This window comes from Babylonia areolata, chromosome 7 (genome assembly GCF_041734735.1).
Source record: "Babylonia areolata isolate BAREFJ2019XMU chromosome 7, ASM4173473v1, whole genome shotgun sequence".
NCBI lineage: Eukaryota > Metazoa > Mollusca > Gastropoda > Neogastropoda > Buccinidae > Babylonia > Babylonia areolata.
The window spans coordinates 19,109,190-19,128,319 of record NC_134882.1 but is presented as its reverse complement, the minus strand read 5'-3'; the positions used below and the strand labels follow the sequence as shown (position 1 = coordinate 19,128,319).

The following is a 19,130-nucleotide window of genomic DNA, read 5'->3' as shown; positions in this document are numbered from 1 at the left end:
ATCACAAGCACAGCAAAAAAGCAAATCTCATATGCTTGTTAAACATTACTCACAGCAGACCACAGATCCCTCTGTTGTCAATGTTTTTGTTTGTTTTTTAAATCAAAAGGGTGGGAGGGGCAGGGGTAAGATTCAGTGAAAAGGTGTACCATAAAAAAAAAAAAAATAAAAAAAAAAAGCGATTCCTCATTTCACTCTCAACAACAGCTCCTCACTGAATAAACTTCTGCCTATTAATAAAAAAAATAATAAAAAAATTTTTTTAAAAGGAGGAAACTCATCAACAGAAACATGGGAAATGGAAGATGGAAAAAACATAAAAAAAATATTTTTAAAAAACACAAAAAAAACAAGCAAAACAAACAAACAAAAACCAACACTCTCAAATGAAGAAACTGGGTTCAAGATGGTCTATGATATCAATGAAAAATTCTTTTTGTGAAAATCTCATCAAACACCAACTGACACTGATTTCCTTGCCTCTTTTCTTGTCTTAGCCTGACAAATATCCTGCCACTCTTGGTGCACTCATTCATTAACTCATACTGCTGCTGCACTCGTTTACAAAGCATGTCTCTAAACTCTTCATTTCGGCTGCAATGAAAAACTGCTGGATTGACAGGACAACACACACACACACACACACACACACACACTTTTGCACACACATAGATACACACATACACATGCACACACACACACACAAACACACAAACACAAACGCACACACACACACACGCACTTGTGCACACACACACACAGATACACACACACACACACCCTTGCGCACACACATACACACACACACATACACACACATGAAACAAGCACTGATCAATCAAAAACCAACAGTTTCGTTGCTTTTGTGACAGAAACATTTTGTCCACATTATCAGACTCCGTATCCACCAGAGACAATACAGACCATTCCCACCAATACATGTTTGTCTTCCATGGTACCAGGGACAGTCCATGTCATTTTAAATTAACCCCTTGACTACAGTTGACAAGTAATCCATCTCTTCAGTCAAAGGCTGTCATCTGACTGAGGGGCACTCTACTCGGAGGAAACTGGTCACATATTGTTGAAGCTTGTGCTGTGTTTAATAGTTGTTTATGAATTTGTTAACTGAAAGATGAAACTTTGTGTTGTACTTGGTTCACTTCACTGATTTAGGCAAGGGAGTGGCCTATAAATCAAGATATGTAGAAGTGTAACTTTTATGTGCATGACCATTTCTATTTGATCATTTGAGCAGCTATACTTCATTTTTGGGTATGTCTATGTTTCCATAACCCAACACATATGTGTACTGACATATTATCTTTAAAGTGAATTTGATCTTATTCTTCTGTGTAGGCGTAAAAAAGGAATTAAGCAGGTCCACACACTATGCTGGCACGGTACTGTCAGAAATTTAAGAGACATTTTGCGACTGTGAAGATTCGGATTACCACAAAGCAGTGGAAACTGCTTTCCTAAAACAATGGTATCAGACTAACACAAGTGACAGTTACACTGTAGATCTTATGTCTTTCAGCCATACTGCTTTGTTTTTGATTCTAATTTTCCTTTGAATTAAATGGATGATAATCATTTACTATTCAGGGCAGTCAGCATAAATCAGTGTTTCAGCATTAGTAATAACTGTTGTATTTTCCATGATCATCATGACACAGCAAACATTAGCCCAGGATTAGCATATATAGTCTCTACATTTGTAAACCATCATACATGGTCACACACACACACACACACACACACACACACACATTCAACCATTTCACGTACGAACGAGTGTGATGGAAAATGTACAAATTCAATATAACAAATTTTGGGGGTATGGGGTGGTCCGAAGGGGGTGCCGGGTTTGGGAATACAAGGTTGTTGTCTTTTTTCTGATCGATAAATTTTTAAAATGACCCAATGATTTTGCGGTGAATTGGTCAATTGACCCATTGATTGCGTCCTGAACCAAACCAAAACTCTATACACTTGAGACTGTATTACTTGCGTTTAGCAAAATCAGTTTCACTGTTGATAAGTTCACGTAGAGTGGACGCTGCATCTTAAAACATGCACCAGACTGATTTCGTTCCACTAAGGTTCAGCAGTTAAGGGGTTCTTCTTCTTCTTCTGCATTCACTCGTATGCAAACAAGTGGGCTTTTACGTGTATGACCGTTTTTACCCCGCCATGTAGGCAGCCATACTCTGTTTTCAGGGGTGTGCATGCTGGGTATGTTCTTGTTTCCATAACCCACCGAACACTGACATGGATTACAGGATCTTTAACGTGCGTATTTTATCTTCTGCTTGAATATACACATGAAGGGGGTTCAGGCACTAGCAGGTCTGCACATATGCTGACCTGGGAGATCGTAAAAATCTCCACCCTTTACCCACCAGGCGCCGTCACCGTGATTCGAACCCGGGACCCTCAGATTGACAGTCCAACACTTTAACCACTCGGCTATTGCGCCCGTCAGTTAAGGGGTTCAAAGCATACCACATGGTAGGAAAGTTTCCTACTTGTTCAAAAACCCACTTTGATCAGACTTTTTCAAGTTTTTTTCATGTTTTCAACACACATTTCAATGAGAATTTCTTCTTTTTTTTTTCCTGATTTCTTTTCCTTCTTTCTTTCTGTTCTTATTCTTTTCATTAAAAAAAAAAAACCCAACTGCATTCCAGTTCTTCAATGTTTTCTTTGTCTATCTCAAATTAAAGACATCTCAGCACCAGTTGTTTGTTTGTTTTGGGGGTTTTTCTGTTGTTTCGTTTTTCCTTTCTCCAAGTCAAAAAAGGTGAATTGATAATAACTAACAATCTCAGTGTCTTTAAAAAATATTTATAAAAAAAAGTAACAACAAAAAAGAGATGGAGCAGAATGTGGAGGGGGAGAAATCAAGACAACAAATCAACGAGAAACGAGACACAGAGAAAGAAACCCAAAGAAAGGATGGGAACAACAACAAAAACTTTTTTCACACACACACACACACACAGACACACACACAAAAAGGAAGCACTTTTCATGCATAAAAAATAACAACAGGAAGCACTTTTCACAGAAAGAAAAACAAGTCATAAAACTGAACAATATCAAACAAACAAACCAACGAAAAAAAAAATTAAAAACTCTGTAACAAAGAGAAATAGGAAACAAAATGAAAAGTGATCACAGTTTCAGGAGAAACTTAATAAAACAAAAGTAAACGTTCATGAGAACTGAAGAAACATGAACAAAAAACAACAACCCCACAACACCATACATCATGAAACCATCCAGCAGTCACTCCCATCATGAATATACTGCCACGAAACCATTTACAATTAGCACAGCCGATCACAAAACTCGTTGCATTTGCGTTATGAACATTGTCCCACAAGACATCTCATCATCTGACTCTTACTTCATCATCACTGAGTTGCTCAGTCACTTACCCAGACTATGAATAAGAGTCAAATTTTCTTGATGACTTGATGCACACATTTGCAATAGATCTATATGGACACAAAACTGATTGACAGCACTCTCGCCAGCACCTGTGATTTCTGGTAATGCTTTTGTTTGTTTCAATTATACAGTTCACTCATTCAACTGCCAATGTGTAGCAGTTTTTTTGTTTTGTTTTTTAATAGTTTTTTATGTTTTTGTTTAATTACAAAAGTCAACAGAGGTAGAGGCAGAACTGATAGATCCTCGACCTTGGGGGCTTATTTTCTGTGTGAATGCTGAAAACGTGTGTGTGTGTGTGTGTATGTGTGTATGTTTGTGTGCGTATGAGTGTGAGCGAGTGTGAACACTTTTGTGTGTATGTCTGTTTGCACATGTATGCATACACTGCGATGGTATATAACATACACTGCGTAGGTACATGTGGTATTCAACAGCAGGAGATACAAATATACAAATTCACATATATGTACACTTTTCACGATTTTAAAAAAGACAGAGAGATCAAAGACTATGGCAAATACTTTTATATCATACAATGCAGGTGTCATGTCATGCTGTGCCATATCGTTTTGTGTGGTGTGGTGTGGTGGTGTGTGTGTGTGTGAGTGTGTTTTGTGTGTGCGTATGAGCACCTACATGCGCGCATGTGCATGCATGCATGCATGTGTATATGTGTGTTCAAAACAAAACCCATAGAAAACAAGAACAATCGATGATCAGGACAGGAGCGCTACTGAGATCTGTATCGGAACACAAGGTGCCCACTCCACATACTTCCAAGAAAACAATTCTCAAACAGTCCACGATGCAAGAACATTTGCAACTTTCAACTGTTTCAAACCACCCTCCAACATGTAACAACACTGTCGTTTCTGAAGAGCACAGCAACACTCTAACACTTCACAACAAATCTGGATCTACAGACTTCTATCATGCTTTACAAAAACACCCTGTCACCTACCTATATCTTCAACACAACACCTTCACAAACTTGCGTCTCAAAAATACTTTTTGACCAACAAGAAAAATTACATCAGTATAAAAAAAAAAACAATAAAAAAACAAACAAGGTCCAAGTTCATTTTCACACCTTTCAGAAATCCAGACGTTTCTTACTAACTGTCCATTACTGTTTTGTTCATTGCATGCACACAGCTCAATAACTCCAATGTACTTTTACTGCCTGTTTCAGTTTCAAAGAGGCGTCAAAGCACAGCGGACTAATCCAGATACATACACCACATCGGCTAAAGAAAAAAAAAGCAAAAAAAAAAGCAGCTGCTTGACCTATGCACAAACCCAACATGGTGGTCAGGTGTGGGGTTTTTTTGGTTTTTTTCTTAATTCACTCTGATCTGAAGTAACGCCTCTGCAGTCTAGTCAGCATTCAAACTTCCCGCTCCTCCTCCTGAGTGATGGGCATGAACCTTTCCACTTCCAGAGACACTTTCAGCTCAAGTTCTGGACTCACTCAGGATGGTCAGGTTGGAGTTCCCACCCACTGAAGGTCACACAGTCTGGCAACAGCACCAAAATCCTTGATCAACACACTCCTTCCATCATCTTTTTCTCTTCCCCAATCAAAAAACAAAAAACAAAAACAAAAAAAAACCAAAAAAAAAAAAAAAATCCAAATGCCTCTGAAAACTGTTCACCACATCAGTCCAGGATCCTCACACATTCCACTCCAAGATTTGAACTCATTTCCAACTCCAGATGTGGGCTCTTTCAGCTCAACACAGGATCCCAGTATTTTTTTTTGGCTTGTATTCTCCAACATTTCACCACAGATTTGAACTTTTTTTGAACTGTGGATCCTGACTTTCAGTTCAGCACAGAATCACAATTCTCACCCCCTACCCCCACCCCCAACACACAGCACCCCAACACACCCCCCCACATCCCTTTCCACCCCAATGCCCTCTTTTTCAGTTGCTCATGGGTCCAGTTCCAACAAATCTTGCAACAGAAGCTGCCCCTGGCTCAACCCAACCCCAACATCCGTCGTCCCATGCTTGTCCAGAGAGGGGGCAGCCGAGCACAGCTTGGCGCTCGACGCCAGACCACCCCCACCACCACCCCCACTCCCCATCATGCCGCCGTGGCCAGCCGTGGTGGTGGTGGTGGGGTTACAGGGGTGGGGGGAGCAGTGGGGCGTGGTGGTGGAGGGGTGGTGGGGAGAGCAGGTGGCCGTCCCAGGGTGGGGTGAACACGCCGACGCTGGAAGCGAAGAAGAGGAGCAGTCCGCCATGCAGGGGGTGGGAGGGTGGGAGGAGGAGGAGGCGGAACAGTGAGCAGCGGACACTCCCCCTGCGTGGGGGGTGGTGGTGGTGGCACAGTCCCCGCCGGGGGTGGCTGGGGTGGCGGGGCAGTCCTGGAGGGCGAGGGGGGTGGCTGTGGAGCGGGGCAGGGGGGGCACGATGGCCAGGCGGCGGGGCTGGGTGGCCGACAGCTGCATGTGGATCTGGTGCTGCAGCCGTGACCGCAGCACGCCCAGCTCCTCCTGCTGCTGGTCCTTGTTGTTCTGCAACAACAACAGACAGTACAGCTCAGTGCAGCGCTCGCCGTTAGCGTCCCTGATCTCTTAACTCAGTAAGCCCTTGTAGCCACAGCAATGCCCTGGCGCAAGGTGTCAAAATCTTTCATCAAAACCGTTTTCGCCTTTCTACATAATGCATAAACTGGGGAGAAAAAAAAAGTGGGGGGGTGGGGGGGGGGGATTTATTTCTACAGTATTTCCGCATATGTCCAGGAAGAAAAACAGTATATTTTCTACTGTATTTTTTTCTGCATCAGTATGGCGTGGACGCCTGCTGAGGCGGAAAATCCCCAGGGTTAAACAGGATAATATTCCACTTATATCAAAGACTGCCATAAGCTTGTAGTTGGGTCAACAGCCAAGCAAGACCTGTGTGATCAATGGTTTGTCCACTGCAATGGGAATTCATTTACAGCTTAGTCTTTTGTGAAGGGCAATGACTCTTGAACAGGTAGGCAAAATTACACTGGCCCTTTAAGTGCTGAGGTCTATGTGGCTGCTTGGCCTTTGGGGACCATCCAAATGCCAACTGTCCTAAAGCCCTCTTGGCCAAGAAAGTGGGGATGTTACATAGCATAACACCATGTAACCACAATACAGTGACACACAAGATGACACAACACAACACAATGCGACACCATGTGGCTTCCACAGTCACACACAAAAAATGACACAACAACATAGCAACAACACAACACCATGCTACCACTACACAATCCACACACATAAAAATGACACAACAACATAGCAACAACCACCACCATCCTACAACACAGTCACACAAACACACACACACACACACTACACAACACAAAAATGACACAAACAACAACACAACGCTACACAACAACACCACACCTTCATCAAGTTCAGCCGCTGCTCCAATTGCTGTAGAAGAGCCGCGGTGTGGGCCTCGTTGGGCTTGCTGCTGCTGCTGTTGCTGCTGCTGTTGTTGCTGCTGCTGTTGTTGTTGTTGCTGGCAGCTGTAGCCACTGCTGCAGCACCACCGATGGTCTCCTTGGCGGCAGTCTGCAGGTGACTCTCCAGCTGGTGCAGCGTGTTGCCCTGCGAGGCCAGGCTGCTGGCCATGTAGCGATGCTTGCCCAGCAGCTGGGCCGAGAACATGTGCAGCTCTTCCAGCTCCCGCTGCGACCACATCCCCATCAGCCGCTCGCTGCCGGTGCTGTCCATGGTGGTGGTGGTGGTAGAGGGTGTGGGGGTGATGCTGGCATTGGCAGCAGCGATGGCCGTGGCCATGCTGTTGTCTGGCAAAGGCTGCCATGTGGAGAGAGATAGCAGGAGGCGTGATTTTCAAGATTTTTCAAAATCATTTTCTTTATCATTGTTATTTTCTTAACATCGTATCCTAACTGAGTGTGCATGAATATGAAAGCAAAATTAAACATGAGAAGTACAACTACTAAATTACAAAATGTGAAATGGCAATACATGATATAAAAATATATTTGCAACAATACGCTGTACAGAAATCAGTCTTTCACAGCTGGCTATATAAAAACAGTTTGTTTTCCATAAGTTTGTTTCTTTGTTCATGTTTGCAAAGTCCTTTTATTTATCTATACATATGTTGTTGTTGTTGTTTTTTACCTACATCCTTAATGCATCTCTTTGACAACAATGGATTTATTCATCTCATGCGCCAGTAAGTTAAAACAATTTAATATCCACACACTTGAAATAATCTGTTCATAAGTCTGCACAGTTAAGCAGACTTTTTGCCTCTTCTTTTCTACTCGAAATCATGTCTGACAGATAAAAATCCATACAAGGACACAGAGCTACCCTGCCGCTTCTGGCTTAAAATCGGGGGACTGTTTTCTTGCAGAGGCTCAGATTCTTCTTGGAATGTATGTTGGGGGGCGGGGGCAGGGAAGGGGGATGGGAAGTGGGGGTTACACTGGTCATTCAGGGAACGCCTGTTGGTCTGGTATTAACTCCTTGACAACTGAGCCTTGGTGAAATGACGGTATTTCGGCTTGAATTTAGTTTGAAGTGTGGTAACTACTGTTTTAGTGTACAAGTTTTATCAGTGGTGCAACTGCTTTTGCTGAACAAGAGTAATGCAATCCCAAGCGAGAGAAACCCTTACCTATAAGCTCTTGTCTTATCTCAGTGAGATGACATCCCTTCAGTGACAAGCATGCTCGACAGCAGCGGTTCAAGGGATTAAGTCAACAAAGAGAGGAGATCAAACACACATACTACCATGCATGAATGCACATAGTATGTGTGTGAACACAAGTGTGTTAACACACACAATTCAATAAACATGGCCCAGTGTGAATGCATGCCCACACCCACATGAAACATGATAAGGATTCATACTCACAGCCATCCAAACACATACTTAATCCCTAACCCCCTAACCCCCCCCCCCCCCATCCCCCTCCCTACCCCCGCACCCTCATACACACATTCAGACACAATCTCACAGTCAAGACATACACAAACATGCCTGATGTATGCAGCTGGCTTTCTATTAGTCAACAAATGTTTTACTCTCTGCTGTAACCTTCCCCATAACTTCAGTTATCTGGACATGAAAAGAGAAAACCAATTCTGAACCACACAGTTAATTTCCCAAACAAGCAGAATGTTCTTGATCAATAAACTTTTTTTTTCAAGCAGTAACAGCACTGCTGCATGTGATAATTCAATGTAACTATAATTATTCACCTCGTGAAGCAATGCAATTTAAGGCATAAAAGTATTCTTTGTACAAAAAATATAATGTGAATGCTGTTCGGCAAGAGTCTCATTCTATCATGTGAAACAGAAAGCTGTACAATCATTCTGTCATGTGAAACAGAAAGCTGTACACTCATTCTGTCACGTGAAACAGAAAGTTGTACACTCATTCTGTCATGTGAAACAGAAAGCTGTACACTCATTCTATCATGTAAAACAGAAAGCTGTATATTTGCTCAGTTGCAGCTTCAATGAGATGTCAGAGTATGCAGACTGATTCACATGTGCCACACCACAGCTGCTGTAAAAAAAATTAAAAAAAAAGAATGCAGCAGATGTCTGTGTAACGCCTTGATCAGGCCTTGAATGTTTGTGTAAAACATTGTCATACAAATGAAACAAAAAAGATGAAAAAAAAAAGAAAAAAAAAAGTAAACATTTAAAACACAGTGAAGGGAAAGATATGTTGAAGGAATGTGTGTGTGTGTGTGTGTGTGTGTGTGCGCGCGCGCGCCTTTGTATGTGCATATACAAACGAGGGTGTGCATATATTTGCATGCATGCATGTAATAGTGTGACTGTGAGAGTGTGTATATGTGTGCATGTGTGCACATGATTATATGTGTGTGAATGTATGCATGTATGTGTGACAAGCATGTGTGTGTGTGCGCGTGCACATGTGCATGCATAAGCATGTGCAGACACATAAATGTATATCAGTGTGATTGTTTGTGTGCATAATTATATCCCAACATGTTACGGCCAAGTCTCAGCAACTGGTTTCACTGAGATCAATACTCTGATAATCCAGTGGAAATTCAACAGCAAAAATCAAGTTCATAAATGATGTATTTCCTTGCTTCCAAGAAAATATTCCTCCCTATGCCCCCCAAACCCTACCCACCTAACCCTTCTTTATTGTTCTCATAAATATGGGACAGAATACTTAATCTCTTAAGTATCCAAGGACAGAAATTTCCTTTCCTCAGAGTGAAAAAAAAACACCCAAAAAACAACAGAGGCAAGGCCTTCAAGACTCACTTGTGATACACTTTTTTTTTTTTAAATCCAAGCTTTTTATGTATTGAGTATAATTTCAAAATGTAATGTTTAAGATGAGAAAGATCAGTTTAAAGCGAATTAAGTCCCCTAGCATTAATTACAAAGTAATTTCCTTTTTTTTTACTATCTGCACCAAAACGTTTGCAAAATAAAGATAACTTCCATGCTTAGCAAAAGAAGTTCCTGTTTGAACAAAAAATGATAATAATGACTGCTCTTGTTGTTGGGTCAGAATATCAGATCAAAGTGCCAAGTTTAGAGAATACAAAAAATATAAATATAACAGTAAATGCAGTTTGCATATAATTAGGCTTCATTTTTTATTTTTTTGTGCCCATCCCAGAGGTGCAATATTGTTTTAAACAAGATGACTGGAAAGAACTGAATTTTTCCTATTTTTATGCCTAATTTGGTGTCAACTGACAAAGTATTTGCAGAGAAAATGGCAATGTTAAAGTTTACCATGGACACACAGACACACACACACATACAGACAACCGAACACCGGGTTAAAACATAGACTCACTTTGTTTACACAAGTGAGTCAAAAAAGCCCAAAGACAGAATTTTGTCCTCTTCCGGCGTGCAAAAAAAAAAAAAAAAAAAATTTCAGTCCCCTTACGATGAGTGAAAAAGCGCCCCAGGAGGGAAATTCTGTCCCATTACACGAAGTGTGCAAAACACAAAAAAAAGCCCCAGAAAGAAAATTTCTGCCCCCTTATGATGTGTAAAAAAGTGCCCCAGGACCAAAATTTCTGTCCCGTTAGAGTGTGCAAAAATGTGCCCCAGGACCAAAATTTCTGTCCCGTTAGAGTGTGCAAAAATGTGCCCCAGGACCAAAATTTCTGTCCCGTAAGAGTGTGCAAAAATGTGCCCCAGGACCAAAATTTCTGTCCCGTTAGAGTGTGCAAAAATGTGCCCCAGGACCAAAATTTCTGTCCCGTAAGAGTGTGCAAAAATGTGCCCCAGAAGGAAAATTCCTATCCACATCATTGTAATGCATCAAAAAATCATTAAATTTGTGTGAAATAATCATAATTGGACACTGTGATCATTTTCGTTTCAGAAAAGTATGGTTATAATTAGTATATCTATATTTTAGAAGTTTGCATGCTAGAAATTTTTCTAAAATTACTGCCTCTGGCAAATAGTTGTCAGTGAGCGGTGGCTTGGCATAGAAACTGTTAAACAATGTCCATGAATTATTCATTACCTTCTCTTTGTTTTCAAGAAATTACTGAATTACTGGTCCACCAAGGCACTCTTTGCGATGAATAGAAAATGCATGGCTGCTTTGTGACCCTATTGTGTTACTAATCCGCTTCAGCTGTTGGTACTGTCAGTGGGATGAGTAGTGGAGTGGGGGGGGGGGGGGGGGGTTCTCTCTTCGTCATTTAGGAGTCACACACACACACACACACACACACACACACACACACAAGCATGCAAATACACACACACACACATACATATTGTATACTAGCAACAAGACAAAATGCACTCAGGTTGGCACAGAACATTACCTATTCAGAAAGAAAGAAATTAAAAATGAAGAGAAGGGCTGTGGGCAGTGGGGTGTGTGGGGGGAAGGGGGAGGTGGTGGGATGGAGGGGTACGGGGAGGGGGGGGGGGCAGGTAGGGTTGTTGACAGCAGGGGTGGGTGTGGAGGGTTCCAATGGCATGGACCTGGCAACAATGTGACAGCCAAGTCTTGTCCTTAAATCTTAAAAGGAGCCCCCCCTCCCCAAAAATCCTCCTCCTCCTCCTCCTCGCCCCCCACAAAGTTTCAATAAACAAATGTATGTTGTGTTTCAGTTAAAGACTATGGCTATGAGTGTGTGTGTGTGTGTGTGTGTGTGTGTGTGTGTGTGTGTGTGTGTGTGTGTGTGTGTGTGTGTCTGTCTGTCTGTCTGTCTGTGTATTTGTGAACAATATAAGAAGATAAATTCTGGCTTGAAACCTGACAAAGTGCTGACATCATCATGAGGATGATAATGACATGACCTACACCCTCCCCCCCCACCCCACCCCCACACACTTACACACACACACACACACACACACACACACACACGTTCATCACGACACACCAAACATTAGCACAAAGTCCATACACACACACAAACACACACACACACACACACATGCGCACACGCACATCCATGCATATACACACACTCATGCACATGTTGAATACGCACACACACACACACTTACACTACCAGAGACATTTCAAACACCCATACATTTGCTCTTGTTTAGGACTGTACATACAGACTTGCTGTTGACTGCATTACCTGAGGTGAAGTCTGTTGCTCTCAGTGTCATGTACCTGAGATCTACACTGTACTGTTTGCCCCTGAACATCGACAACAATAACAACAATAAAACATGACACATGCATACATACATACAAGAGGACAACAACCCTGGCAACTCCCTAAAGCACACACACACACACACACACACACACACACCACACACACACACACACACACACGGAACCTCACCTGCAGTGCTTGTACTGGCTGCAACCTGTTCCTCTTGGCTGGGACCACAGCGTCTGCACAAAAATACCATCGTAACATCACTGTATCTCTGTCACTACTGCTGTCTCACTGTTGTTGCTGACGCGTCACAGTGGTGTCACTGTCATTCGTGCTGTGCCACAGTTGTGTCACTGTTATTCTTGCTGTGTCACTGTTACTGCCATTGAAATGTGTCATTGTTATTATTGCTGTGTCACTGTTACTGCCACTGTGTTACTGCAATGTGTCACTGTTACTTATTACTGCTGTGTCAAGGTTATCACTAATGTCACTGTTACTGCTACTGTGTCACTGCAATGAGTCACTGTTATTACTGCTGTATCAAGGTTATTACTGCTGTGTCACTATTACTGCCACTGTGTCACTGTTTTACTGCTGTGTCATTGTTACTGTCACTGTGTTACTGCAATCTGTCACAGTTACTTATTACTGCTGTGTCAAGGTTATCACTAATTTCACTGTTACTGCTACTGTGTCACTGCAATGTGTCACTGTTATTACTGCTGTGTCACTGTTACTGCCACTGTGTCAATGCAATGAGTCACTGTTATTACTGCTGTATCAAGGTTATTACTGCTGTGTCACTTACTGCCACTGTGTCACTGCAATGTGTCACTGTTATTACTGCTGTGTCACTGTTACTGCCACTGTGTCACTGCAATGTGTCACTGCTATTACTGCTGTGTCACTGTTACTGCCACTGTGTCAATGCAACGAGTCACTGTTATTACTGCTGTATCAAGGTTATTATTCCTGTGTCACTGTTATTGCCACTGTGTCACTGCAATGTGTCACTGTTATTACTGCTGTATCAAAGTTATTACTGCTGTGTCACTGTTACTGCCACTGTGTCACTGCAATGTGTCACTGTTATTACTGCTGTGTCAAGGTTATTACTGCTGTGTCACTTACTGCCACTGTGTCATTGCAATGTGTCACTGTTATTACTACTGTATCAAGGTTATTACTACTGTGTCACTGCAATGTGTCACTGTTATTACTGCAATGTGTCTAGGTTATTACTGCTGTGTCACTGTTGCTGCCACTGTGTCACTGTTATTACTGCAATGTGTCAAGGTTATTACTGCTGTGTCACTGCGATGTGTCACTGCTATTACTGCTGTGTCACTGCCACTGTGTCACTGTTTTACTGCTGTGTCATTGTGATGTGTCACTGCTATTACTGCTGTGTTACTGTTACTGCCACTGTGTCACTGCAATGTGTCACTGTTATTATTGCTGTGTCACTGTTACACCACTGTGACTTCTTCATCTCCCCTGCCATATGTGGGAACATACACTGTTCAACAGTGGTTGCTGCATGGCTGTGGCTGGCAAATATTGCAGTCACATAAACAGTAACAACAGATTTTTTTCAATAACATCCCCCCCCAAAAAAAAAGAAAAAAAAGAAAGAAAAAAGAAAATGTTAAAACAACAGACAAAAACAGAACCATTAAATGTACACTTTATAAAAGTCAAGGTGTGTGATTTCAAATATTGGAAGGTGTTGTAACAGACACAAACAAGATGAAAAATAAAAATGAAAAACATTGTGGGCTTTGTTGTTGTGTTTGTTTTTTTTTTTGGGGGGGGTTGTTTTGTTTTGTTTTGTTTTGTTTTTATTTGTTTTTTTTGGGGGGGTTGCTTTTGCAGTACATCAACCCCATGTTACCCTTTGCTATCCCCTGTCAGTCAAATCAGTCAAAACCCATTAATAACCAAAAATCACCAAGATATTGTTTGTACAAACCAATATCCACTGCATTCGTGAATAATATATATATATATATATATATATATATATATATATATATATATATATATAAAACAAATAGTAAAGAGTGGTAACTCTCTCCACACACAAGGTACGTAACTTCAAGCCAATGCTGCTTACACTACCAATTCAGCTAACACACAGGTAAATAAAAGGTACATTGGAACAAACCCAGACACTTCCCCAAAAAAGGAAGCGCTGGGCCTGTCCTTATACCGATCATCTGACATGTGCACACAGCAGCAAAGACAGAAGAAATGTGCAAACACAAATTAGCTTTTATTCAAGACTGGCATAGCCTCTTTCATCCCGAACAAGCCACACAGAACACACGGACAATACAGAACAAACAAACAAATATATATAATATTGTGCAAATGTAAAGTTGAATATAGAGTTAGTATTATTTGGAAATGATGATATTAAAAAAACAGATGAAATATTTGACTATATCATTCTAGTGGTGAAACATTTCATCTATAAATGCAGAATAAATAAAATCAAACCATGTATAAAGTACTTCCTTACAGACCTAAGAAACATATACAAAACCAAAAAATATATACACTCGATGGAAATGATGTCCATAGCATTTTCTAGAAAATGGTACCCATACATAAAAATGATGGAAGGCAACGAGGAGGAGGAGGAATGACAACCACGAATGTAATGTTTGTTCTTTTTTTTAAAATATATTTTCCTTTCATTTATTTACTTTTTTTATGCAGTGCATATGACTTTATTTGATTGACCAAATTATGTTACAACAGTAATATAAATTGCATCTGTGGCTGTTAACACCTGTTCATGAGGGTCTAGGATTGAATCCCGCTCTCGCCCTTTCTCCCGTTTGACTGGAAAATCAAACTGAGCGTCTAGTCACTCGGATGTGACTATAATCAGTATAAACCCAGGTCCCATGTGCAGCATGCACTTGGTGCACTGAAAAAGAACCCATGGCAACAAGAGTGTTGTCCTCTGGCAAAATTCTTCAGAAGAAATCCACTCGGAATGGTACACAAATATATATAATATGCATGCACTCAAAGCCTGACAAAGCTTGGGTTTTGCTGCTGGTCAGGCATCTGCATAGCAGATGTGGTGTAGTGTGTGTGTGTGTGTGTGTGTGTGTGTGTGTGTGTGTGTGTGTGTGTGGCTTTGTATGAACATAGTGACGCCTCCTTGAGAAAATGAAAATGAAATGAAAATGTTCACAAAATGCCAAGGCTGAACTAATTAAAACAGTGTCTATCTGTCTGTCTGTCTCTCTCCCCACACTCTCTCACTCCCATTCCTCCTCTGCCTCTACCATCTCCACCTTCCAGTCAGATGTTTATCTTGCTCATTTTCCCAAGGTTACAAACCCAAACCCCCCAGGGGTTGCACAATGTGCAATGCAAATAAAGGGCAAAGGGTGACGACCATCCACTCGACTGTCCACTGTCATTCTAGACAAAGTGTTAGCGGGAAATGTAAGACAAGTCCCCTGCCCTCTAAGTTAGCAATAACTGTTAGAGGCGTTTGATTGGCTAAGAGCGGGCCAGACTAAGAGGGGCGTCTTTTCACTGTTAGCCGCGCGAAATTTGGCCAAACAGAGCAAACCATAGGCCTAGTTTGCATCAGTTTGACATGGTACAGTATATGACACCAAAAATGTTTTTTTGATTAATATGAACAAATATATAACACCTACCTTCAAGTCAAATACCAAGAGTTTTAAGCATATAACAAACACAGAGTCATTTGCACAACATGTTGCCTAGCTGCCTACCTGGGTAGTGCCGACTGAGAGCTACCTTCAGGCATTCATCATTCATTTCCTGTGTCATTCAGTCAGGCTTCAGTTTTGCACCCATACACACACACACACACACACACACACACACACACACACACACACACACACACACAGGTATCAGTGAGGACTGTACTAATATGTAACTTTGCCAGGGACAACTCTCCTATTGCTGTGGGTTCTTTTAGATGCGCAAAGTACATGCTACATATGGGACCTAGGTTTATCATCTCCTTTGAACGTCTAGTGTCTAAGAACACTTCTCAAGTTCTACTGGAGGGGGAGAAAATTCTAGCAAGTGTGGGATTCAATCGTGTATGCTTAGATTCTCTCTTGCTTCCTTGGCAGACTAGCTACCACTAGGCCACCATTCCATGTTAGGCCCCTTGCTGTGTTATCTTTAAATGGCCTGTGTTAGCAGGTAATGTTAGACAGGTGCCCCCTGTGCCCAGTGTTAGTGGGTAATGTTAGGCAGGTGCCCCCTCCTGTGCCCTGTGTTAGCAGGTAATGTTAGACAGGTGCCCATGTCCCCAGTGTTAGTGGCAATGTTAGACAGGTGCCCCTGTACCCTGTGTTAGAGGGTAATGACAGACAGGTGCCCCTGTACCCAGTGTTAGAAGGTAATGATAGACAGGTTCCCACGTGCCCAGTGTTAGTGGCAATGTTAGACAGATGCTGCTGTACCCTGTGTTAGTGGGGTAATGTTAGACAGATGGTCTCTGTACCCAGTGTTATTGCCAATGTTAGATATCACTGTACCCTGTGTTAGCAGGTAATGTTAGACAGGTGTCCATGTGCCCAGCGTTAGTGGCAATGTTAGACAGATACCGCTGTACCCTGTTTTAGCGGCTCATGTTAGACAGGTACCTCCCTGTGCCCCGAGCTAGTGGCAATGTTAGACAGGTGTCTCTGTACCCAGTGTTAGTAACATTAGACAGGTGGCCATGTGCTCTCTGTCCTCTCCACAGTGTCTGCTAGCCTCATCGGCCATGGTGCAGGGGGTGTCACCCGAGGAAGGTGTTGACATTAATCCTGGATATCACCCCTCTGTCTCTCTCTTTGTCTGTCTCTTTCTGTCTGTGTGTGTCTCTCTCTCCCTCTCTCTTCCCCACAGAGGCCACCTGCCTCCCCCTCACCTCTCATTCTCTCTCTGACTCACTTAATAAAAAAAAACTTTCAGAGAAAGTAGATTTTAAACACACACCACACACACACATACAGTGTGCGTGTGCGTGTGCATGTGCATGTGCGTGTGTGTGTATGTGTGTGTGTGTGTGTGTGTGTGTGTGTGTGCACTGTGTGTGTGTGTGTGTGTCCCCTTATATTGCAAACTTTTGATTTGGTTTTGTAAGATTTATATAGTGTAGACCCCATCAAGGGTGGGCACTTGAAAGAAACATACAATAAAACCTGCTATTATCCTTTTTTAGAATGTGTAGTTGATGTTGTTCTCTGTGTCTCTCACACAGTCTCTTTCTATATGTGTGTACTAATGTGTGTGTATGTACATACATAAAACACACAGAGTCACACACAGACACATGCACCATCCATGACGCAGATCCATCCACTCAAACTCCCACACACTCACAAACTCAAACTCATAAACTGGTTAATTATAGAACGCAAGCACATGAACACAAAATAACACGAGTCACATTCACGTTTCCTTTCTTCCCACTCCCCACACACACATCAATCTATTCCCGACAATCCCATAGCCTTACTGTCTCCTGACAGGCGTCAGTTACACACCCATAAAGCACATCACAAGCCAAACAACACCAGCGTCATTTTCGATCCATTATTCACATGCACATTCTAGCTTCTGTCCTCTGCATCTCAGAGCCGACAAGCCCTGCAGAAGTTTAAATGTCAGGAAACCTAATGCTTGACATCCACACACCCAAGCAATCAATCGGACACGTCTATTTTCGCAGAAATTTCATCACGCTGTAAGGGAAGGCGTCTGCGAAGACGCACACCTGGCATTCAACAGGAAAGAAAGACAAGGTATAGGAGAGGAAGGAAAAATAGCTTTGCAGGAAAAACAAAGAAACATGAACAAGTGTTGTTTCATTATTCACTGGAAGAATTACAAGCATGACAATGACATTATATTCTGAAAATTTATCTCATTACCTGATCGACAGACATACAGAAGTTATATTCTAGATACAAGGTCAAACCCCACCTTTAGGTGACTATTGTTAAAATAGGTGTTAGGTTGACCAGACATATATCCCATAATTTTGCTTCGATTAATCAGCATGTGCAGTAAAACAAACCTTGCACTGTAATGTAAAACCAGTCTCCTTGGTATCAAGGCAAAATTAAATATTCAAGACACAGTATTTTAATGTAGTCGCCTTAAGGTAAAATACACATATCAAATTTCTTAATAGCAACCTTAATGTCCATTTTCGCAAGAGTCAAATAAAACCTAATGTCCATATTAGGTTTTCACCTCTCATTCCAATTCAGTTCATTCTTAAAAGGTTCAAGTCTGTCCCCAAACAAAGGTCAGAATAAGGTCCCTGGTAGAGCAGTTTTGATTTGCTACAGCCAACGAGAAAGCTGCAATACAAAAACATCAGGCAAACGACTTTCGGTTGGCCTAAGGCTAAGGTACTGTGCCAGAGGGTATTACAGTGACATTTTTTTTCATTTTATGTGCAATTTATATGTGCATACGATATACATTCTAATTTTTTTTTTTTTTTAATTTTAAAAAGTGATCAGCCGCCACTATGGAATTTCATTCCCCTTCTTGATGTGTGATGAACATTTCTGATGTTTCACTGAAGCTCTGGTGCAAAGCCTGTGCTTGCGAGTTACATGCCCCTCTGGACTTGAGTTTGTGCTCTGTTTAATAATTCATAAAACACGCAAGCCTTAGAGGCAAACACGTGCGGCATAAATATTTCATGCATTTGACATCACAACAAAGAAAACAGATGAAGGAAGTGAGTGTGTGGAAAGGAGATGTCAGAGAGAGAGAGAGAGAGAGAGAGAAAGAAGGGAAGGTGGGGGGGGGGGGGGGGGGGGGGGGAAGGGGGGAGACCAAGACAGTGAGAGACAGTGAGAGAAAGACAGGCTTTGGGAGGGGGAGGGGCAGGAAAGCACAGAGAGAGAGAGAGAGAGAGAGAGAGAGAGAGATAATGATGATGATGATGATGATGGCAGTAAATGTGAATTACAGAAAGTCAGTGAAACGCAAGTGCAGGAGTTCAGAGT

At 41.9% G+C, this 19,130-nt stretch overlaps 1 protein-coding gene across 1 annotated transcript in view; it reads right to left on the bottom strand.

Moving 5' to 3' along the window:
• Window positions 1-248: 248 nt before the first annotated feature.
• LOC143283776 (uncharacterized) overlaps window positions 249-19,130 on the bottom strand; it is a 69,318-nt gene continuing 50,436 nt past the window's right edge. The window contains exons 10-12 of the mRNA XM_076590128.1: window positions 12,283-12,335; window positions 6,860-7,276; window positions 249-5,986 (exon numbers count right to left, since the gene is read on the bottom strand). Of these exons, the coding sequence (XP_076446243.1) occupies window positions 5,399-5,986; window positions 6,860-7,276; window positions 12,283-12,335 (1,058 nt within the window). The 3' untranslated portion in view covers window positions 249-5,398. The remainder of the gene's footprint in view (window positions 5,987-6,859; window positions 7,277-12,282; window positions 12,336-19,130) is intronic.